The 23,900-nt window shown below is 51.6% G+C and overlaps 1 protein-coding gene across 1 annotated transcript in view; it reads right to left on the minus strand.

Moving 5' to 3' along the window:
* Positions 1 to 23,900, minus strand: part of NOS1AP (nitric oxide synthase 1 (neuronal) adaptor protein) — a 42,399-nt gene that overhangs the window by 5,544 nt on the left and 12,955 nt on the right. The window contains exons 4-7 of the mRNA XM_009892886.1: positions 1,956 to 2,048; positions 1,509 to 1,567; positions 782 to 890; positions 399 to 540 (exon numbers count right to left, since the gene is read on the minus strand). Of these exons, the coding sequence (XP_009891188.1) occupies positions 399 to 540; positions 782 to 890; positions 1,509 to 1,567; positions 1,956 to 2,048 (403 nt within the window). The remainder of the gene's footprint in view (positions 1 to 398; positions 541 to 781; positions 891 to 1,508; positions 1,568 to 1,955; positions 2,049 to 23,900) is intronic.

The raw sequence follows: 23,900 nt of genomic DNA on the forward strand, positions 1-23,900 counted from the left end.
TCGCAGGGACCCACCCCCAGCCCCGCCAGCACCTCGGGCTGTGGGGAAGGTCTGTGCTTAGGGGCCTCTCCCGTGGAAGCAGCGAGGAAATGTTTGCAGCGTGTGCAGCCGAGCACAGCGAGTACTTAGGCACCCAGCAGAGTCCCGGCCGCTGCTAATGGGCTCCCAGCAAGGGGGAACGTCTGCGAGGATGATGGTTAACACCTAGCGAAGGCTTCTTGCTGGGCAAGATTCCAGCTTGAGCCCGATGCGCCGCAGGCCAGATTGCTGTGCAAATCCATTCCCCGCAGGTGTGAGCCAGCAAGGAGCAGTATGGGAAAATGGGGACTCTGCAGACTGTGTTTGCCGGGCTCCAGGACCCCCACACCACCTCCCCCACCTCCGCCCTCGCAGAGTACCTGGGACATCCAGGTCGTCCCCGTTTCTCTCACTGTCTCCGTCCTCCTGCCCATCCGCGTTTTGCTGGGTGTGCTGCAGGCTCAGCTTATGGCAGACCTCAAACGCCTGCCCCACCGTCCGGACGATGCGCATGGCTTGGCTCTGCGGCAGGGGAGGAGAGGAGAAGAGGAAGGCAACCTCAGCTCTGCTGCCCCTGCCCGGTGACCCCCCAGCTTGGCGCAGCTCTCGGGGGTCTCTGTGTGCTGCCACAGGGACAGAGGCACCAGAGCTCAGATCACCGGGGTGCTCCGGGCTGCAAGCTGCGGCGCAGTGCCACGGGGTCTTGCCCCAGCTGCCCCACTGAGACCCCGCAACGGTGCGATGCGCATCTCAGCATCTTTACCTTCTTCTTGGATTTGAAGACGTTGCACCTGAAGACGTTGCTAGACCCATCCCTGGCGATGTAGCTGAAGATCTTTAGGTCCTGGGAGTCATGGGACACATAGAATATCCTGCAAGGACAGAAGGAAAGGGAGGATATCAACATGCATATTACCCCCATGCCCAGGAGACTGCCGAGGCCATAGCCAGCACTTCCCAGGGCACGAGGTGCTGGCAGATGCCCAGCCTCTGCAGCACATCCCTGCTAAAGCCCATCAGAAATTTTTTTTGGCAGTGGTTTTGCCTCGGCTGGGAAAATTAGCCTGCTGACTCAGCAGCAGCAAGCATTTCGCGAAGGCGGCATGGGGCTTTCTCTGCTCAGCCCCCGCGGGCAGAGCCATCAGATCCAGGAGCACTCCAGGGACCCAGGAGAGCAAACCTCAGACCTCCTCGGAGAGCTGGCCTCTTCACACATGCCTGCCACCCCCTCCCCAGCACGGCTGAGGCTCTTTCTTGCTCCCATTTTACTTCCCCAGGACACAGACACCCCATGCTCTTAGCTTTTGCCAGTGAGATGGATGAAGAGAGAGCTGGGGACTTCTGGAGAGCAGAGAAAGCGAGGGGACCTGCCCTCCGTGGGGATGGCGGCAGCTCTCCGAAGTCAGCGCCCAGCATGGTGCCACTGCAGCGTGAGGTAAATGGCATGGCAGAGCCACCCAAGCCTCCGTCCCCTCAGCGGGCAGCCTTACCTGTAGATGGGATCGTGCATGACGAGCATTTTGTTCTCGTCCCAGGCCCATTCTTTTTTCTGCAATGAAAGAAGCTGAAAATGAGTACGTCAGACGCTGTCCTTGAGATCAAGGACAGGGCAGAGACAGTCCAGGGACAGACCCGGGAAGCTCTTGTCCCAGTTCTGCTGCTGTTTCCCTGCAACTTTTTGCTGAGGGATGGGTCTTGCTGGGGACCAGCGATGTCCCACATCACCTTCCATGAGCCCCCCCAAGCCCCTTCTACACCCGCATCAGGACTGGCTCAGCCAGTGGGAACACGGCTTCTCCGTGCCTGATCCCAGCCCATCTCTCCCTCTCTCAGCCCACCAGTTTCCCAGAAATTCAAGGATGCTGCAGGTCCCTGCAACACGCGGGGAGGGCTTCTGCTGCCAAGGCACCACTGCCCCAGGGACCAGGGCTGCCTACCTTCTTCTTCTTCTTCAGAATAACCTTCACGCCGTCCACCGACACGATGAGACTCACTTTCTTCTTCTTGATATTCTTGGCTTTAAACTCATACTGTGGGGGATGGAAGAAAACACCTGAATTAGCCTTCCCGCACCAGGAAAGCCTCAGGGAGGGCTGGAGAAGCTGAGATGGGAAGGGGCAAGAAGGACAAGGAAAGGTTACTCCGACCCCACGTGCCTCCCTGAGCACATGCCCGCATCAGCTGGCACACCCATGCTAGGACAGGACAGGATAGGGGGACATTTTCCCCACAGTGTCCCTGTGCCCAGCATCCAGAGGAGCACATCCTGAAGCAATCCAGCCCCTGGATGTGGGTAATGCTTTGCCCAGCCCACAATGCTGCTGGAAATGTTAACTCGTGTTTCAAAGGCACTTGCTCTGCCCTTCCAAAGGGCCGTACATCCCTGGAGAGGGCCTCCCACCTCCCCAGCCTTGCCAGCCCCGCTGGCTCCGCAGCCCAGGTTTGCACCGCTGGCTTGTGGCCATTGCTGCGCTCTGGTAAGGGAAATGACATTTCGAGTGGAGGTTTTTTTGGGCTCAGTATAAAACTGAAGATGATTGCTGAGGACCCTGTGAACCTCTCCAGGGGAGATGGGATAATGCAATTACCCACTTCAATTAGAAGTCACTGGACAGGAAAAAAAAAAAACAACAGGAACTTCCAAAGATCAGTGACTAAACACAAAGCTCTGATTTGGCCCGGGGAAAGATTGAGATCCCCCAAAATCCAGCCACTTTTGCAGAGTCTTACAAGCAGGGAGGGGGCTGGCAGAGGAAGAGGCTAAACGAGCCGTTTAGGCTGAGCAACCTCCTGCTGTGGGACTTTTGAGGAGTCCCATAACCGGTCTACCAGGGGTGCACCCACATCAGGTACCCAGTGTGCTGGTCCCACACACCGGGTGCTGTGCACAGCCATGGGGACAGATCCTCTGTGCCCACTCAGTGGTAGAAAAGCCCCACATCCTGCAGCTCACATGCCCAAGGAAGAGGAATTTAATTAATCCTCTCATTATTTCACCGGTCTCTCTGCAGAGGGAGCACAGGGCAGGCGCCCCGATGCAAAGCCCTGCCTCCAGTCCGCGCCGAGCCTTGGTGTGACATTTCCAGCACTACATGATGTATTAACTTTGGCAGCTGGAGCCAGCAGGCAGGAAAAGCTGCTGGCCCTGACCCGCGATCGAATGATAAAAGACTTGAAAGTACAATTCCTCAAAGCCATTTTAAAGTTGCCAATGGGGATGGCAATACAGATGATTCAGAAAACATCAAGGCTGGAGGGGGGAATGCAGCTCTGCCCTTCCCAGTGCACAGACCAGGCAAGCAGCACAAGCCCACCCGCTCCAGGGCTGAAGCCATGGTGATGGGCTGGAGAAAGCAGAGCTCAGGCTCCTACCAGCCTCAAAATCCCCAGCACGGACCCATATGCTGCTTGCAAGGCTTATTCCCCATGGAGCAGGGTCTCTCACCAGAGTCCCTCACCAAAGAGCCCACTGGGGTGGGTTTCCAAGTCCCATCTCTCATATTCCCCCTTCCCCATCATTACAAGCAGAGGTGAAACTGTACCCAAGAGCCCCCTCCCTGCACCTTGCTAAGACACCAGAGCAGTACTGAGATCACAGCAGCATGTCTGGTACCTAACGCTAAAGAAATGTCTCGCTTTAACCCTGAAAAGGTAAGCTCCAGCCTCACTACCTTGGAGTCATTAAGCCAGCACCTTTCCGAAGCTCTGTGTGCGATTTTTCCAGGAGCTGTGGGCTGAGTGGGATGCTCTCTGCAGCACCCAGAGCGACTGCATGGCACCTCGTGGAGCTGCAGCCTGATTTATTGGTCCTAACGACCACTGATTATAAACATCAAGTTGCATTTCTCAGTTCCTGGAGCCGTGGGGTTTCTGTTCTGGGCCACTCTGAGTGCTAATTAACGTGGGCTTGGAAGACACAGCAACCCTGAAAAATATCTCAGGGTTAGAGAGACTATTTTTAGCCTGGTTTTGGGGTGAGTAACAGCTCCAGGACAGCAACGCAGACAGGACAGGATGTTGCAGCAAAGATGCTCCCCAGCCCCGGCATATGATTCAAGGGACAGAATCGATGCGGAGCGCCTCGGAGAGGCTTCCGCAGTCCCTGGCTGGAGACAAGGGATTGTGCTGGGGCTCACCCCAAGCCTGGCAAGAGGAGAGTGCCACAGGGAAAGCCGTTTTGCCTCTGCCACACTGAAGCCAAAGTCCCCTCATGCTGACGGCTCACGGCAAAACTCCAGCAAGAACCGATGGCGGCAAAGAAGTCAAATTCTCAGGAGGACTGACTGACCAGATTTGTTAAGCCCTTGCATAAATCCAGGCCTTTATCCCAACGCCGAGGCGAGAGCCAAGCTCCTTTGCAAGTTGGAGCCATGCGCTTAGAAAGCTATTGCACGCCCTGCCCCGACCAGAGCTCGTTAGCGCAATCACTCCAATGAGTGCAGTCACTCTTTGGGATACATTTCCCATGCACTGAAGCGCAAGCTCCAACCAATAAAATGCTAATGAACTCATGCCCGCTGGGGGCTCTAACGAAACACTAACCATAATTTAATAACAAATTAGTGAGGAAGAGGCTTCAATAACACGGCAGTTCCTCCGAGCCGCCTCTCGCATCCCCGGGCTGCGCAGCAGGGCAGGCACGCCGAGCCCCACGGGACGGGAGGTGCACTGCTGATTTGGAGGGGCTTTCAGATTTGAGTTTGGTTAAACAGGGGCACGGAGGGAGGAGAAGCGCTCAGGAGAGAGGGGCAGCAGACCAAACCCAGAGGGAGCCCGTACCGCTCTGCCGAGCCCGGCACACTGTTTGTGCGCTGCCACCCCCCTGCTTACTGCCGCAGCGCGGAATTTGCGCATAATTCAAGCAAACCAGAGGGATTTCACCCCAAGCCGTACCCCTGGCTAGGGTTAATGAGAGCATTAGGTTTGCTCAGTTCCTCTAAGTGAGATTTGAGCCACAGAGACTGTAAGGGATGAGCCCAAAACTGCAGGGCAGAATCTGTGCTCAGACCTGCCAGCTCGTGGTGTAGCAGTTCACATGAGCTGCCACGACCAGTCCCGCTAAGTGCCCTGCCGCGCCGGGATGCTGCTCGCTGGCTACGGCAGAAGAAAGGCACGTCTCGCCACAAGTCCTTGCACACCCCAGCCAGCCCCTGCAGCTCTCGGGAAAGCAGCGGCTGATGGTGGCAGCCAGCCTGAGGCATCAGGTGAGGGACAGCCCAAGAGCAGTAGTTGGGGCTGAGCTGGCTGCCCTGTGTGCACCCCAACTCTCCCCAGCCCAGGAGAGGTCGCTGGCCCCATGCTACCTTCTTGGACTTCTCCAAAGCAATGGCAAATCCTTTCCATGAGCAGACTACAGATGCCAGTATGGGCTTTTTGTTCCTGAAGACTGCTGGACATCTCAGACAGTCTCACCAACGTGCTGTACGTCAACAGGACCTGCCCCTGCTAACGCCTGCCCTGCAAGTCCATTTATTTAATGGAGCAATGGAAAACCTCTCTCCATATGACTGATCAGGACCTCCCCGGCTTGGAGTTATTCTTGACCACAGGTCTGTCTGTCCTGGGCGCAGAGATCTGCCAGATCTGCCTACATGCCTCCTTCTACTGTGAAACAGAGAGAGAAAGCTTAAGAGGGATGCAAAGCATTAGGGTTTTAGCGTTCCCTGCTGCTGGGAGGAGAGCAGAGGTGATGGCAGGTTTGGAAACCCCACCAAAGGGACTCTGAGATGGTCTGCACAGCCACAGCATCCAAAACCAGTGGGCACCGGCTGACCCAGGGGAGAAAAAATCCTGCATGTTTCCAGGGATGTTGGACCAATGCCATATAACTCTTGCTGGGAATACATCCTGCATCCCCAAAGATGCGCTAAAAAAAACACACCATCGCTGCTAACGATCTTCTCACCAAGGCAATACCAAACTGCGTGCATGGCAAAGCAAAAGTGCAGCTTCTCAGAGCCACCAGCGTGAGACCCGCTCTGCTGCCAGGAGGGGTCAGGGGTGCTCAGGGGAACCTTTGCTACGCACTGCAACAGGAGCGTCTCCGTAATAGGGTGTGGGGAGCTGAGTGACAGCAACCGCGTCCTCTGGATACCACATTCTGATTTTAGGTGACCACTTCAGGAAAAAAAAACACATTTCCCTCCCTCGAGGAAACTTGGCTACCGATGGCTCCAGTTTGAAGAACTGAACCCCAGCCTACTGTTTTAATAAAGAAGTGATACGGAAATAATTATTCAGCTTGGGATCAAGGAAGGAAAGAGGATTTGTGCAACTTCCCCATGATCCCCTTTGGTTTCACATCACGTAGCATTTCACTGTATTACTCATAACTAAATGGTGTAATGGTCAAAGACCCTTCTTGGCCTTCAACCCAGGTAGTTTGCCCATCTTGGGCACGATTCTAGATCTTTAAATATCTGTAATAATACTACTAGTTTGTGTTAATTATATTACTTCTTGGCTATAGGAATGTGACAATCTCAGAAGACAGATAAATGATTTCAGGGAAATGCACAGAAAATAGAAAAAGCAACAGAGAAACCCGTCTGTTCCTCGACTTGCACAGCTCCACAGTCAGTCTCCAACTTAAGCTCTAAGCACTCTACTAAAATTTTTAAGCAAAGATGGAAAATAGACATTTGAGATATGCCAAAGTTTAAAAAAATATACTCAAGGAAAAAAGTAAAGTTGGTCTCACTAATGAAAAAGAAGTATTAGATCACTCATGAACTCCGATCAGCTAAGAAGTGAATAAAGATTAGCCCTTAATTTTACACTGTGCACAAAAAAACCCCATGTTTATCTTCCCAATTAGAAAAGAAACATCTATTTTGTCGAAGCATGAGAGCCTTACCATTGACCTCAGGTTAGTGGGAGTCTATTTTCAACATCTGTCTTTTATACGGAGTTGGGCATTTAAATAACTTTAGGTGGAAAATAACGCCAGCTGGTGTATGCATCATTGCGCAACACATTCCTACCGGCAGAGTATGAAAATTGCCCTTTCTGGAGAACAGAGTAACATATGTTGCTTAATAGAGAGTGCATGTAACCTTGTCAGCTTAGAGTAAAATTATGTATGAATCCGAGTGCGATGGGTATGTGTGAAAAGCGTGGAAAACTCGGCGTCCTTAGAAACATGTTATCCATCCTCATCGCACTGTTTCTACACAGCAAAAGTGTAAGAAAACTTGTAACCACGCACTGCATGCGAGGTGAGGCAGATCAGACACTAAAGAGAAGAGATGATGTCTTTCTAGATTCATCATCCCCCACATTCACAAGCATCTTTAAAAGGTTAACCTGAATAAAAAATGCCCTCATTTCATTCCAGCCCATCTAAACTGCAGCAGGTACAGGTTTAAGTCTGCCCACTTGCACTCTCCATCAGTAAGGGAAGGTATCAGGAATGCTATATGGTCAGATTGTACTAGCAGTAATACAAATACACAGAAAAATTTTTAATGGAAGTTCCCCTAAATGCATTGAGCTGTCCCCGTCCCCTTCCATCCTCTAGCACCCTCCTCCTCAAAAAAAAAAAGTTTACAAGCTTGTACTGGGGAAGGAGCAGTGGTCTGAGAATTCAATTAATAGGGAAAAAGCAACTTCCACAAAACTCATTGCTACTCTGCTAGCTCGGGAGGCAGAAGAACAAAAATCCGCTATAAGAAAAAGCATAGAAGGAGGTGTATTTTTTTTTTTTTTCGGTCAGAAAACTGTATTTCTTTGTGCTTGTACAGAAGGGACGTGAAACCCTGAGCAACACCGGATCCCGCAAAGCCACCTTTGCTGAACGCCAGGGCTGGCTGGCAAGGACCCTGCAGCTCCGACCTCTGCCTGTGGTGATGCTCCCGCAGCTCTCCCACGGCTCCCGCAGCCCACTCCATCACGGGAACAAAACCGCAAGTGCTGGGCTGGTGCAGTCCCTGGCAGGGGAGTGGGGCAGGGTGCTGGAAGCTGGTGGCCACGTCGCTTGTCACCCCACGGCAGCTCCTCCCCCCAGCCAGCCAGCGCAGCAGCTAATAAAATACCTTTAGAGTTAGACTTTAACCCAAGGTCAGCTCAGGCTAATGAAAGATGTGGCAGACTAGCAAAGGCTTTCCCGGCACTTTTGGGGGGAGGAACGGTACTGTTCCCTTGACGAAGAATTAACTTATTACAAAATGACAGCGGAGCTTGAGTTCAATCGGCACAGGCTCCACAGCTCCAAGAATTAATGACTCTAGGGGGGGGTGGAAACCACATACCGCACAATTTCTGCTGCTGAAAATACAGGGAATGAAAGTAAATCTCAGAAATGTACAGGACATCAGGCGTAACCTGCAGGAGGGAAGCCTGAGAAACCTTGCTGCGATCCTAATAGTGGTAATTGGGAGGAACGGCAAACAACAGCACCACGCAGGGGATGAGGATTTTTGCTTTACTGAACCACGCACGGAAACGGCACTAACACCGGTGCCCTCGGATGACTCCCAGCCGCCGGCGGGAAGGGAACCAGAGGTGGACATGGCTCTTTCCTGGCTGGGGGTGAGGAGCCACCCCAGGGACGGGCATGGAAAGCAGGGAGCAGAAGGAGCAGGAAGGCAGCACCTGGTGCCCGCTAGCCCTTTGTGGGGTGAACCACACCTGGAGCTCAGTGCTGGGGTCCCATGGGAGTGCTAGCAGCAGATCACAGCCAGGAACATCTCTTCTCTCCTGTATTTCCTTCTGGCGCTTTGTTAATGGGAGGATGAGCGTGACTTCCAGAGTCGGAGGGGCTGCAGCACACCGAGGCGGGCAGCACAGTGAGCACAGGACCACGACCTGCCTTTGTGTACTGTGAATCAAGAGTTTCTTGGGCCAAAAGGCTGTGAAAGCCCGTGCGTAGGGAAGGCACACGCAGCACCCAGCTCGCCAGGGGCAGAGATGCTGTGCGCTGGCACTGGCAGCACGCATATAGGAATGCACCGAATGCAACCGTGCCTGCTAAGGACAGGCAAGCTGCAGTGGCACTGTGCAGGATGAGGTGGAGATCTCATTAGAATCACACAGCACAAGCCCCAGGCACACTTCCGTGGGCAAGGACGGGGAACAGAGAAAGGCCTCCCAGATGAGTTTCAGCATGGAGTATTGGCCATCCAAGGGGCACCTAACCATTTCAGAGAAATGAGAAAACACGACCAGTAAGTATCTCTAAATACAGTGGCAGAAAGAAAAGAGCACTGGAGAGGGATAGGGAATGATTTAAAATACAGCTTTGGCACAGTAGCAAACAGATGCAACCTGGCCAGGAGTATCCTTGCAGATCAGAAGAGGGTCCTCAACCATCCAAGCCACACGGGTCTGGGAACAGTGGGGTAGTGTCCAGCAGACAGCTGGGCATGGTTCACCACATGGCAGGGAACAGAGGCAGCGACTGTCCCGAGAGCCCGGCCGTCAGGCGGGTAGGGCAGCAGAGAACCAGGGGTCCCACTGGTTGGGTACCCAGACGCGGAGCATCACTCCCTCCTGCTGCCCTCGCTGTGGGTTGCTGCCCCGAAAGCCGAAAGGCACCTGCCAGCCTGCCCCAGCCCGCATCTCACTCATGCATCACCCCAGCTCTACTGGGGCAGCAGCAGATGTCGGAGGATAAAGAGACTGGAAAGGAGGATACCTCCCAGGAGGGTGGTCAGCTTCATCCAAGAGGCATTTCTGAACAAGGCGCCAAAATATCTGACAGTCCACTGTTTCTGAGCTGTGCTTTAAGCCCACAGGGGACTCAAGCTTGCTGGAGGGGAGTACACTGGAATACCTGCTTAGCCTACTAATCTGATCAGCAACAAATGGACTAAAACCCACTTTTAGAAGACTGCCTTAAGCTGCACTACCAAAGTGGTGTGCTGCTGCCTGTGTCTGTCGAAGACTCCCCTTTGCCACAGGTATGCAATCCCATTGTGGCTCCAGTATAAACAGGTTATCACCCCGATCCCCATGTGCAGCTGTAAGGTTCGTGCCCAGCTGCGGGCATGCCCATGCACCGGTGGGGTGGTCGCCCGAGGATGCCAGCCACAGCTCCCTGCTCCCTCCTGGGGCTGGGAGACAAAAAAGAGCAAGGACAGCCGGGGGACGTGGGGATCCCTGCAGTGCAGCCACTTTGCTTGCGCTCCCCTCTCTCAGCTGCCAAAACTGGGATGAAACCAGCCTGCAGCGCTCACGCCCACAGAGGAGACGGCTCCCATCACGGGGCATAGAGTCATCGAGATGTTTGAGGGCAGGACCAAGGTTCCCACCAGCTCCATTGGAAAACCACTGGCACAGCATGGGCAAACATGCTGGACGCACCTCTGCCATCTTGCCAGCTCAGGTTTGAGCTGCTCCTCAGGCTTACATCTCCTCCGTCACCCTGTCTACACCCCAGTGCTGGGGGTTTTGCCAGCAGCTAGACTTTAATCAAAGGGCACAGTAATTTGGAAGGGGGCAGGGGGAGTAATGAAGTATTGGATGCTCGTTCTTGGGCTTAACGATGCCTTTTAAAACTCTTCCACAGTTCCTCAGAGTTTGCATTCGCACATATGGGAAAACGTGGCTCTGAGGTCCATGTGTTCATCTGAAATAAGATATGATTTTGGTGTATACTGACAAGGTCAGTGCCTATTTTCCCATCCAACTTCAGGTTTAATTTTGGTAACCGTCTGTGACGGTCGCGAGTACTGATGGGTATAAATGGGAATCAGTCTAAAAATACCTATGTTGTGAGAGCAGCAGAGCAGAGTTAAGGTTGCTGCTTTGAAACAATCCCTGGATCACAGCATACCCATTTATCACACAAAATATGTTTCCCAATAACATTGATACTTCACAATAAATTCCTTCTGCTCGCTTTGCTATTTCCTACCCTATAGCTGCCTCGATCCACTTCCTCTAACCTCCCCTCACCACCTCAAAGTTTCACTAGTTGAGCTGGCAAAGTGGGACACATACAGAAGCCATCTTCAGTCTAAGCAGTTTCACGGGACTCTCAGAGAAATCAGAGCTAGTAAAATATTAAATCAATATCAATCATAGGGTTAAATTGATAAAGTTCCTCTCGGTAACACCTTATTCTCTCTCACCTTTTCTTTTGCAGACTTCAATTTACAAGATGATTTACCTCCCCTATAAGAAACCCTTAGGGGACCCACACTTCCCAGTCCCACTCAAGGGTCTTTTTTGTTTGTTTGCTTTTTAAAACCTTAAAATCATAGAATTAAAGGAGATCTGAGATGCGTCAGTATATCCTCCCCTCCCAAGACAGCTTGCAGTTGCTCTGCATGCTGTGGAAGCCCAGCACTGTGCAGGGAGATGGGATGCGGTGGTACTGGTTCATGCGAGGGATGCAGCCGGCAGTGCAGGAGCACACCTTCTCAGCAACATCCCTCAGCTCCACCCAGCCGCTCATCAAAGCTAAAACCACGTGCCTGTGCACAGGTTAGTGTTCACTTCATTGGGGCTTAACTAATACCAAGCTTATAGCTGTTCACTGGAACAGGTTGCCCAGGGAAGCTGTGGATGCCTCATCCCTGGAGGTGTTCAAGGCCAGGCTGGATGGGGCTTTGAGCAACCTGGTCTAGTGGGAGGTGTCCCTGCCTGTAGCAGGGGGGTTGGAAATCAGTGATCTTCAAGGTCCCTTCCAACCTAAAGCATTCTATGATTCTATAATTATAAGAGAAAGCTGGGGACCCCGTCCCAGCACAGCCGTATCTCCCCCAACTCAGGCACACGCAGCGATGGCTCCAAGTGGGACCGACCACTCGTGGGCTGGGAAAAGCAGCACCTCTCAGCCAGGCATGAAGGTTAGTGGAGACCGTGCCGTAAGCTAGCCTGCAGCCTTGAAAACAACTCTGAACCCCTTTCAGAAATCCAAGGAAGCAGTAACAGCATGGACCGGACCAGTGTGGGAGGCAGCAATCTCCCACCTGCCTTCACACACTGCCATCTCTGATGGCCAAGCATGGCGTGTGCGAATTAACCGGCGCGTGGGTGCGTATGGGATACTGGTTGAACTGGCTGCAAAAATAACCAGGCTTTGAGCTGCTCCCGTCAGTTAATGTAAACAAGGAGCGGGCCCTGCATGCATCTGCAGGCACTGCTTTCGCACTGCTTCTTGCAGCCCTGGAGATAGAAGACGAGAGATGAGCTGTACATGTTCTAATATTTACCACCTGTTGCCAAAATAAGCAGAAGCGCATTCCTTGGAAACCCCACATCTGACTGGAATTTGTGGTATTTTTAATTAAATATGCCTTGGTTTGACCTATGCAGGCAACAGCAGTGGGTGCACAAGCTGCTTGGTGTTGGCTCCTTGCAACCACCCTTTGAAGAGGGTAAGAAGCTACAAGAGCCTAGAAATGGCCTCTATTCATTCGGGCTACAGTGAGTTTGAACCCACATGCTAGACGGCGCTCAGCTTATGGAAAAGCATTGCCATTTGCAGTGGTTTAGTCATGCTAATCATGAGCTGATTCTGCCCCTCTACTCTGCTCTCATGAGACCCCACCTAGAGTGCTACATCCAGCTCTGGAGCCCCCAACATAGGAAAGAAAGACATGGACCTGTTGGAGCGGGTCCAGAGGAGGACCACAAAGACGATCCAAGGGCTGGAGCACCTCTCCTATGAGGACAGGCTGAGAGAGTTGGTGCTGTTCAGCCTGGAGAAGAGAAGGCTCCGGGGAGATCTTATTGCGGCCTTCCAGTACCTAAAGGGGGCCTACAGGAGAGCTGGGGAGGGACTCTTTACAAGGGCATGTAGTGATAGGATGAGGTGGAATGGCTTCATACTGGAAGAGGGTAGATTTAGATTAGCTATTAGGAAGAAATTTTTCACTGTGAGGGTGGTGAGGCACTGGAACAGGTTGCCCAGAGAAGCTGTGGAAGCTCTATCCCTGGAAGTGTTCAAGGCCAGGTTGGATGGGGCATTGAGAACCCCTAATTAAACTCCTGCCTCTTTTCTGGCACCAGCAAGACCTGATGCCCTGGGGACCCCGGGAGTCCCAGGTGCTGAGCAGTGCAGGTAGCATCCAGCCGAGCACCTTCCTCCACCCCAGCAGGAAAACAAAATTTCTATGCTCAAGATTAGCTTTCTGCCCCAAAAGCTTTCTTTCTAAGACAGAACCTGCTGAGATCACCCCCATGGAAGGGGCTGGAGGCAGGGCTGACACCACAGAAGAGCACAGAGTCACCCCAAATCCACCCCGAGGGCAGGTGACAAAGAGGGGGGGACCGTAAGAACGTACCCACGCAGTGTTTCAGAAAGGCGTCAGCTCAGCAAAGCAAGCTGAATCAGAACACGGCGAGTTTTACGCCCCAAGTTGTGAAACGCAGGATTTATTTTGGTATTTTTTTAATGCTCACCAAAGAGCTGCTCTCCCACAGTTGCACAAAAAGCTTGAGTAAGACCAGTTGAGAAGGCAGATGAGAATAGCCAGGCAGAAGAGCAGTGACAAACCGAAAGAAAGCAAGCTGGTAAGACTGTAACTAAATCAGCAATTACGAAATTCAGACAATTAATAAAGAATGAATGAGCAGCAGCATTAAGCGCTTAGCACATCAGAAAGAAGCCAGCCCTGTGGGGCTCATTAGATGCCGGTGGTGCTCAACAACGTTTCTGGGTTGCAACTGGAGAAAAGAGGTAACTATTCATCCCACGCTTGCTTCATGGTTCCTATTTCAGCAATAACTAATGCAGGTATTAAAAATCATTCACTAAATTCTACATTTTAAAGTCAACAAGTCTGAATAATGTCCTTTGGAGAGATTCAGAAAGTATTACAGACTCGGATCCTTGAAAAAAAATCCAAACTAATAAAAGTTCCAAGATTTTAGGCGGAGTTAGAAAACAGGCAAAACTTAATGTCAAGCAAAAGAACCACAGTACAACCCAGCACAGCACTAGTTCTACGCAAGCTGAGATTCTAAACTATCGCAATAAAATTGAAAGTGCACCTCACAAAGGTATTAGCCTGGCTAAGAAACTTAGAGAATACATTGCTGTTTCCCCCTTTGCATGCATTTTGATAAAATTGTTATCTATAACGACCGTACAGCCCAGCTTAAGGTGACAAAATCCACCTCGCCGGTGGATCCCAAAAATGAAGCGATGACAGCGACAGATGACAGAATGCCACTGTGCTTGGAGGAAACCCCACAGCAAGGAGAGCACAGCAAGGCCCGTTTTTGTGGAGTTCTGGAAGAAACTATCCAGGGCAAGTGTACAGGAATCTGGCATCTACTCATTTCAGGTTGATTTTATATGGCATTGGCCAAGCAGGCTGCTAAAGGAAAAAGGAACAGAAGCTGCATCCACGAGATGCAGAAATGCATCCTAAAAAACCCGGGAGACATTGAAAGGTGTCATCCCAGTGAAAGGGACACTATGAAGATAGTGTGGTCCTGGGCACATGAGCCGAGCAAGTAGAAAGGTGAAATTACCGTCTTTTCACAGAAAGCTCAGTGGGACCCATATCCCGAATCACGCTCACCAAAATTACTCTGGGTTTCTCTTTTTTAAATATTGAGGATTTCTTAGCGTGTATGTAGAGGTCAGCAGAGATGTGCTCTTTGTGTTTGCAGTACTGGAGAGACACACACACAAATCCCCGAAGTTCCTGGGAATCAGGGAGTGTTTGAAGGACTCCAGACCAATCTCATCCGTCATGTTAAGAGGGAGCAAGAAAATGTCATTGGAGCAAAATGCCAAAAACAAAACTGGAGGCTTTAGAGGCAAAAAGAAAGAGATGGCTCGTTACAATGCATATATTGTAATCCAAGAACACCATCACTATAAAACATCACAGGTGGAGCTGTTTTCAGTTAAAGAGTTAAGCTGAAATTTAACCATTTTTGCTGAAGTTTCCTGCAGGGAATACCCACTTAAGGCTGATTTTTGCACTGTCCACTGAAACAGACCAGCAGTTTCCATAGGGAAGCACATGGCAAGGAGTACTCATTTGGTTGTGGTTTTTTCCCCACCATGTAAAACTCATGCTGGTGAAGACCAAGCGACAGATTAAGAATCACTAGGATCCTCGGTCTCCATCAGGGAAGCCTGACCTTGAGAAGGAAACATTTTCTTCTCTGAAAATCCATCCAAATTTGGCTACGTTCTTCATGTAGAATCTTCCTCTGGGCAGACTTCACGCTAGCTTGGGAAAGTCCAGCCCCTCCAAAAATCCCAGTCGAAGCACATCACTTCACCCACTGACTATCGTTCACAGGGACACCAGAGCAGCCGGGGACCGTGCCCGTGGCCGCAGTGCCACACGGAGAAGCGGTAGCCCTTGCATGGCCATGGCAGCCTGCCTGTGGGGCGAGGAGGTGCGGGCAGGAGGAGGCAGGGGACCTCCGGGGCTTTCATCATGCTTTGTACACTACAGCCCTTCTCCTCTGGGACTGGAATAGCGCTCGGCTCCTTTATCTCGTTCTCGGCTGTGCTTGTTGTTCTGCTGCCCTACAATAGACACATCCTTTCCTCCAGCTCCCTAATTAAACGAGATCCGTTCCACAGACCAGCTCACACAATAGCTTTTGCAGCCTCTCCTCTTAAAACAGATGTGATCCTTTCCTCTGCTCCCGCCGTAACACACACACACACACACACCCCTTACAGCTCTCAGGGCCACAAAACCCTGTGCCAAAATCCTTCTTGCCTTGCCACAGGCTGCAAAGCAGGCTCTGACGCTGCTCTTCCCCCTCAGCCATTTGGTGTACGGCATCGCCCAGAACAAACCTTCCCTGCTGCACCAAGCCAAAACCACCAAGAATTAATTTTAGCAGGGAAGAAACTGGGGCACGTGGCATTTTTTTCTTTTCTTTTCTTTTTTTTTTTTTGGCAAAGCTGCAGCTCCACGCTTTGCCTCTCTTCTGTGGTGATGCAGCAGAGGAGAACACTTCAACAAATTAAATCAAGGGTTCCTTGGCCTTCGAGGACCAGCAGAGAAGCACAGGAGCAGAAAGGATTATACTCAAGAGTAGCATTTAAAGCGTTACCTTCAGGTTGGTTCAATTTTATCTCAGTCCGGTTCCCCACACAGGGATGCTTCCCTCAGAAGCAGTCTGGCGAGTCACTTAGTCTCCCTCTGCTTCAGTTTCTCATCCATAAAACAGATACTAAATATTGCTTGACCCCTGGCCTCCTGCTTCTGAGGTTTTTTTTAATCTTTGCTCTCCTTTTTCTAAGCTATTTCTCTCCTTAATCACAGAGCAAGAGCCAGGTATCATCTCTGGACACGCTCACACCGGGCTGGAAGAGGCGGCTGCTCAGGACACAGATGACTGTGTCTCTTCTGCTCAGGTCCATGCGACATCAGCTTCAGCAGACAGCGCAAGGGAGCGTTTGGACCCCACTTCATCCCAAGAGTAAAATGCTGCCATGATGGCAGCAAACTGAGGAAAGCCCTAATTTCTTCAAAAAACACAGGAAATTTCCATGTTGCAGTAAACCAGAAGACAAAAACCTCCAAATAAAAGCAATGGCAGGGATGTGAGAAGACACAAACTCGAGGGGGTTGGAAAAGGAGGATGGGTCCAGCTCTCCACAGTGCTGACCAGGAAAGTGCTGGGAGGTGCCAGGATGAGTTGCAGACCCCGAAATCAGCCACATCTCAGAGTACCCCACTCAAACCCATTTTCTCCTCTCAACAACCTCTCAGGTGGGCCAGGAGCTTATTCTTATGCACAGTTAGGAATTTACTCTAAAATGCAAAGATAAGTGGAGATGGCTATCTTTGTTAGCAAGTTTCTAGCAGCAGAAGAGACTATCACCTCTCTGTGACAGTGGTGGGGCTGGAGAGCACTGAGCTGAGTGTGTGATGGCTGGTGACACCGAACACAGCCCTTTCCGTCAATGACAACACTTTCTACAGAGGTTTACACAAGTTAGAGGGTCAGGCAATCAAAGGCAGCTCTGTCACCTTGCAGAAGGAGCAGAGACCTATCAAAGGACGATGGTTTCTGTAAGAACTCTTCAAACGCTCACAAACAGCAATTACTAGTGCTCTCATGACCCCAAATCTCCCAGAACAAGCTGCAGACCTCCCCCCTTGACAGCCAGGCTAAATCCAATCATGCCCGTGAGCCAGAGCGTGCAACAAATCTTTCCCTTCTAGGCAGGTGGAAAAGCCAGAGCAGGTATGCGGGGAGCAGGAGAGCCACCTCGGCACTGCCGGCAGCTTCCACCGCGCTTGCGGTGCCACAGACATTATGTGCGTTGGTGCTTCCTCCAGCTGCGCCGTGTTCCTGCAGAAAGCAAGGTTTATAGCCCCGGATTCCCCTCCTAGTGCAGCTGAGCCCTGGCGCTGAACCAGGCTTGTTGCGCTACCAAAACCATGTGGAGCCCTCAAAAGAAGGAGCCACAAAGACCAGGGGCACCTCTTCAGCACTCACTGACCCCCCTGCACATGCTCTGCTGAGCCCAAGGGATGGTCATAGAATCATAGAATGGTTTAAGTTGGAAGGGGCCTTGAAGATCATCCAGTTGCACCCCTCCTGCCATGGGCAGGGACACCTCCCACTGGACCAGGTTGCTCAAAGCCCCATCCAACCTGGCCTTGAACACTTCCAGGGATGGAGCTGCCACAACTTCTCTGGGCAACCAGCTCCAGTGCCTTACCTCCCTCACAGTGAAAAATTTCTTCCTAATAGCTAATCTAAATCTACCTCCGGCAGTTTGAAGCCATTCCCCCTCATCCTATCACTACATGCCCTTGTAAAGAGTCCCTCCCCAGCTCTCCTGTAGGCCTCCTTTAGGTACTGGAAGGCCGCAATAAGGTCTCCCAGAGCCTTCTCTTTTCCAGGCGGAACAACCCCGACTCTCTCAGCCTGCCCTCATAGGGGAGGTGCTCCAGCCCTCTGATCTTCTTTGTGGTCCTCCTCTGGACCTGCTCCAACAGGTCCATGTCTTTCATGACGCAGCCCATTAGCTCAATGCTTAAAGCCTGATTGAAGTAACATTGCTGAGGAAGAACAAACATGAAGCAGGAGGAAGTGGAAGGAGCACAAGGGCACAAAGACGGACAGACATTTGTGAAATTACTTGACTCTCCATGAATTTAGAGAGGCTGTGGGAGCTGGTAGAACACTCCCAGGCTGGGAAGGAGCAATGATGAAGGTCTGCCCTCTCCCCCACGTTCAGGAAGCCTGGCAGACGTTGTTCCCCATCCTCTCCCTTGAGCTCCCAGGAGATATTTGTCGATGTTTCAGACGATGGCATCGGCAAGCCAGTAATGTGACTCACCACGAGCACCGTCGGGGAAAGCCCCCAGCCGGCGAGCGAGGTGAGTCACAGAGAGATGCCGTTGGCTCTTGGAGAGGGAAGAAAGCCCAATTGAGGAAAGGCCAACCCAAGCAAACACAGGGCAAGGATGCATGACAGGGACGTAGGGGACACAAGGCACTGCTGCCTCCCAGCTTTTTGCCAGCAGCTCCAGTCCTGCCCTGGGCTGGGTGCCTACTTGGCTCCCAGCTCTCTCAAAGGCATTTGCCTGGCTACAGGCCATCATCACCCACCAGGGGCATTGCTGCTTGCACTGGCATGCCCAGCATCAGTTGATGTGCTCCTGCCAGAGCCCTGAGCACCGCCTGCCCGTGGGACACTTGCCCAGAGCAGAAGTCCCAAGCTCCTCAAAAAAACAGGAGGTATGGGGAACACCACGCACCAGCCTGCACCTCCTTGGCTCATCAGCCTTCTCGAAGCATGCTCCCCCTTCTGGGTTATGGCTTCCTTCATCCTCTCTGGCTCCATAACTAAGACCTCCGTCCAGTTGGGAACCCCCTGCTCTTTCCCAGGCTGGACACCCTGCTACGAAGCTCTCCTCCTCACTACACTTTGGAGCCTGGCCACAAGGGACACGCTGCTGCCCCAAGCCTGGCAGAGAACTCTTAGCTAGGGCATTGCTGGAAGCCGAAAGGCAATGAGCTTATCATGACTGACTTACAAGGCCAGCTACTGAGAGAAGAGGAGCATGCAGGGAGGGTGGAACTAGGTGATCTTTAAGGTCCCTTCAGACTCTACCCATTCTATGATTCTATACCCATTCCTCATCTCCTCAGGACCCATCAGGTCACATGTTTGGCTCAGCCCAGTCATTCCTGCCACTGCATGACCCAGCAAGCCCGGCAGACAGCCGGCACAGGCAGTACTTGCTCATGTCTGCCCAGGACCGCCTTCCCAAAGTCTCTCTGGCAAGCAGTGCCCAAAGCTCCATCCCTATCTGGCTTCCTCCAGGGCTCAGACCTCGCTTTCCAGCATTAATGGTTTACACTTCGCACCTTCTTACCTGGTCGGATGCCTGCCCTCTGCTACATGGAGTCATTTACCTCCTTAAACTTGTAATTTTACTACATGGGCATTACAACTCACACTACTTAATGCTGCCAGTAACCTTCAAAGCTTCTTTGGAAAGCACTCGTTGCATCCTAGCCATGGTATTAAAATAGACAGCAAAGCCAGGGCCACCACACTTTGGCCAAGTCTCCTGGAAACCATCCCTCCCCTATGGGCAGTCCTAGTCAAAAGGCTGCTCCTATAGATCTGTCAACTAATTTAACCAGTTTATTGATTAAATACTAACCACAGGATGAGATCCTGACCTATTTCATGCAATCGAGTAGGTGGCATGTTGGTAGCCATACTGAACTAGCCATTATTTCATTACGAAGCTAAGTGGCACCGGTGGTGCCAGGAGAAATACAGCGAACTTGCCCGGAATCCTTCACCCCTTTTACTGTGATTGTCAGAGCACTGAAAGAGCAATTGAAATTATTACAGATATCCCTTCGGTTCCTCCCAGATCTAATACAACGTAATCTTGTTCATCTCGGATAATCACATCAAGTCATTAGCGCACCGATAATTCACCTTGCGCGGAGTGCCGTGACTTGGCCAAGAGCAGGCTGAGCTCTCCAGGCAGCCAACGCCTGAGCATCTCCTGGCCAGCCCGCCACCCGCCGGGCCAGCTCCCTTTCAAATCCTGCTCTGTTTTACAGCAGGGACAGTCGTGGCTGTGCTGCTTCTTGCACGATGAAAGAAAAAAAAAGAGGAAGAAGAAAAAAAAAAAGAAAAAAAAAAAGACATCATTATAAATGACCTAACGCTTTTCAAAACTCGCCATGGCAGGAACAGGGGTATCTCAGAAATATTTTAATTGAATGAGCTCAGAATTACACCAGGTGCTCTACACAAATAACTGCCCAAATGCATCAATTTTCACACCAGTCCGACTGTGAGTGTGGCTTGCAGGGGACGCAAAATCTTGCTTTAAACAAGCTTGTTGAAATTCAGCAATTTTGCCAATTTGCTAAAATAGAGCTCAGCTATGCAAAGCAGCAGAAGTCCAACAAAATCAGATGTACCTGACAGAGTAGGAGGTGTAGAGGAGCTAGATTTTAAAGTGCTTGAAATGTCTCCTTGTTTTGAGCCTGCAAAACTCAGCTGGACACTTCCCAGGAACAGGCTTGCAGAAGACTTCCACAAGCAGCTTTTCAGAAATGCCTATATAGGATTTCAACCCTTCTGGCACCAAAGAAAACCTGGATTAAAGCTGCACTCAGCAACCGCAGCAGCAAAGAAAGGATGATTCCAAATTCTCTAGAACGACCGCACCAAGCCCCAGCCAGGTAGCCCTGGCTGCACTGGAGACATGCCAAGACCACAGAGAGGAAAGCATTTGCATATATTTACATCATAAAACATAAAAAAAATATACAGTTATCATTGTCATTTAGGGCTTCACGTGCTCAGCCATTCTGAAAGGAAAAAAAAAAAACAACAACAACAAGAAAGGATGCCCTGCAGACAGCTCAGGCACTTTAAACTGAAGTCTTCAACAACTCATACTCCTTATGGTTGGGAAGATGCATCAGTTGGGGTCTTGCTCTCCAGTATTGTAACACCCTCTTTGGTACCTGATGGATGTACAACCCATCCCAGACCACAGTCATGAGCTCCCATCTGAATTTCTCAAGCTTTGCCCGTCACTGGCACAGAGCAGAAGAGCACTGGGGCCTCTGGAAGGAATGTCCCCTGGGCTCACACCAACAGGTCAGGCTGGCTGCAGCTTTAATGAGCATTTAATTACTATTGAGCTTGGGACCTTTTGAGGTTCAGGTGCCCAAGGGTAACTATCTGGGCTTATGGATTGGTTTATCACACCTCCATGCAGAGGAGCCGAGGAACCTATCCCAGAAGTTTAGGACATGAAGCAACGCGGACCAGGTCACCCTGTTTTGGGATGAGGAGGAGAAGGGGGACAGCTGTACAGACACAATCCCAACTGTTTGCCAGGAAAACAAGCCCTGGCCTACTGCATTTTTTAGTACTGACGTGGCCATTGGTGCCCTGCAGGAGAGTCAGAAGATGTAGGTTCCGGAGGAAAGCTGTAGCAAACACTCAGGAAATTGCTGTCCAAGTGCATCCTTGGCAGGGCCAATGTCCCATTCCACTGAGTCCTTCCAGGCCCAGGGATTTGCACCAAGAGGCAGACCAAGACAAGGCTGCGTCCCCAGCAAGCCAGCTGGAGCAGGCAGGAAAAGCAGGAAGGCAGAGCTGAGCACCTCCCCTTCCCTCCTCGTCCCCAAGCTGTGAGAATCTCGGGAATTCTCCAACATCCTCCTGCTTCTGGACAGAAACCCTCCCTCGGGTGAGCACCGTGAGGATGGCTATGCCACCGCCAGCCCTTCAGCAGGGGGAAGATGTGGATGGCATCCCTTCCCTGAAACACCGACTCCCTGTACAAAGTCCCTCTCAACCCAGATCCACAAAAGGGACCAGATTTGGGCTTAATATCTACATCTTGCTCTGGTGGAGCCGCTCTGCCCACGACCCGCTGCTCTGCTTTGCTCTCAGGCAGGCGGCACCAGGGCGGCAGAGCCCAGGCCAGAGCAGGAATCCCAGCAATGCCGGCTATGCCGTGTCCTCCTCTTTGCCCCCAAAGGGTCAGGTCTCCATCTAAACAGGAAGCTGCGATCAGCCAAGGCCCCCAGTGCTCGACCTCCAAATCCCAACCGCCTGGGAGCGGAGGGGAGGCAGCGCTGCAGGAGAAGCTGCTGCTGCTGGTGGCCCCGTGTCCCTCCCCGGCATGGGTAGTTACGGGGACTTCCAGGGCGCCCTCCCCCTCGGGACCCCTGCTGTTGGGCAGGGTGCCTCCTCACTTCTTTGTAAGACCACTTTTTTTAATCATTTAGTAAATAGTGCCAAAGGCCAGTGAGCAGCATGAAGGCAACATTGAGAGAGGGGGAAGATGCAGTGGCAAGGGGGATGGAAAGGGTGTCAACCCCCCCGTCACCAGCAGCAAGTAACTCAGAACGTGCTAGGACATAACACTTTCCCCTTTCCCCCTAAACAAGGGACCGTGTTAAAAACCATACAAACCTCAGGGTGAGGAGCTGCTTCACACACCACATGCAGAACCGCCCCAGCTTGCACTCGAAGATCTCCCATCGCTCGCCTTCCGTGCCTAAAATAAGCTTTTTCTTCCTCCGGTTTCCCCAAGCCAATATTTTGGGATTACTTTATGCCCTAAAGAACACAACTACCCTTTTGCTTTAAGGAAGACATGCATTCCTTGACCTCCAGCCAAATTCAAACCAGCCCCCGGCGCCCAGCCCAGCCAGCGAATGCCCTCGCAACGCCGCAGTAACGTCTTGCTGCTGGTAGCAAAAGCCAGTGCAAAACACGGGAAACCAGGGAAGAGCTTTGTGCGTAAACTCCCGTCAAACAAACCATCCGGCCATCCTCTTCACAAACAGCACCCCACGACAAATAAACAGACATTTAAAAGCCTCTCTGGCAGATGTGATCTGCAGACTCACGGCCTTTCAACGACTTGCATCTCTCTCGTCTTCCATTAGATCAAGGAAACTTGAGCAGGTTTCAAACACATCATGAGAAATCATTATTTTACCCTAATTTGTGTTCTTTCTGCCATTCAGAGCTTTATCTATGAATTGTCTAGACTACACCGAAGTATATTTATTTTGCTCAACACAAAAAAAAACACAGTAGGGTTTATTTAAGCCCTCAAAGTTGTGCCAGTCCTCCCATACTGCTGTGGAGTTGCGCGATTTTGGGGCTGCAGCTGCATTCTTTCAAAAGTCTTATCTTGAAAGGCAGCAGAGGAAACAGCTGTTTGTGAGAGCTCCTGACAGCATCACAGTTGTTCTGTCCCAAACCTCATGTGGAACCAAGGTGAGCAAACCTAATGCCATAAAAGACCTCCCAGCTTGTGCACTGGCCACAAAGTTAACCACCACAAAGAGGACAGGGCAGCAGGTAGGAAAGCTGCTGAGAAAAGCCTGCAAACTATTTATGCAATGAAAGTTTGAAACTGAAGAGCCTTGCAAGCTGTGCCCTTGGGGGTATGATACTCCTCTCCTTGGGGTACGATACCCCTCTCCTCCTCTGGAGATGAGAAAACAAGGTTATAGCAAGAGTTGGCAGAAGGGGCTGAGAGAGGAGCAAGGTGAGAGCTGAACACTGGTAAGGCTGCTCAGCCATACGAGCAGGTCCAGAGCTCACGGGATCCCACAGGGCCACCGGAAAGGCAGCTCATCCATTACTCAACATCCCTGCAAGCATCCTCAGCTCCTTCCATTTAAGAGTGTTACTTCCAGGAGAGAGCCATTCCTGGAAGACAGGGCAGACCCCTTGCTTGCGACCCACAGAACAGACCAAATTACCCACGCCTGTGGCCGCACCACCACGTACGTCAGACCAAGGTCCCATCACCACCCAAAGGGCTGTCTCGTGCGGCGAAAAGCAGTCAAGCTCCTGCTGTTTTGAGCCTGGGGGCAGCGAGTTCTCCGGGTGCGCGCTTTGCTCACTTCCCATCCTGCCCTTGAACACCTTCCAGTTGTGCGGGCGAGAGGCCGGGGAGCAGAGGAAAAGCTCC

Source organism: Charadrius vociferus, unplaced genomic scaffold (genome assembly GCF_000708025.1).
Source record: "Charadrius vociferus isolate BGI_N301 unplaced genomic scaffold, ASM70802v2 scaffold39, whole genome shotgun sequence".
NCBI classification, from domain to species: Eukaryota; Metazoa; Chordata; class Aves; order Charadriiformes; family Charadriidae; genus Charadrius; species Charadrius vociferus.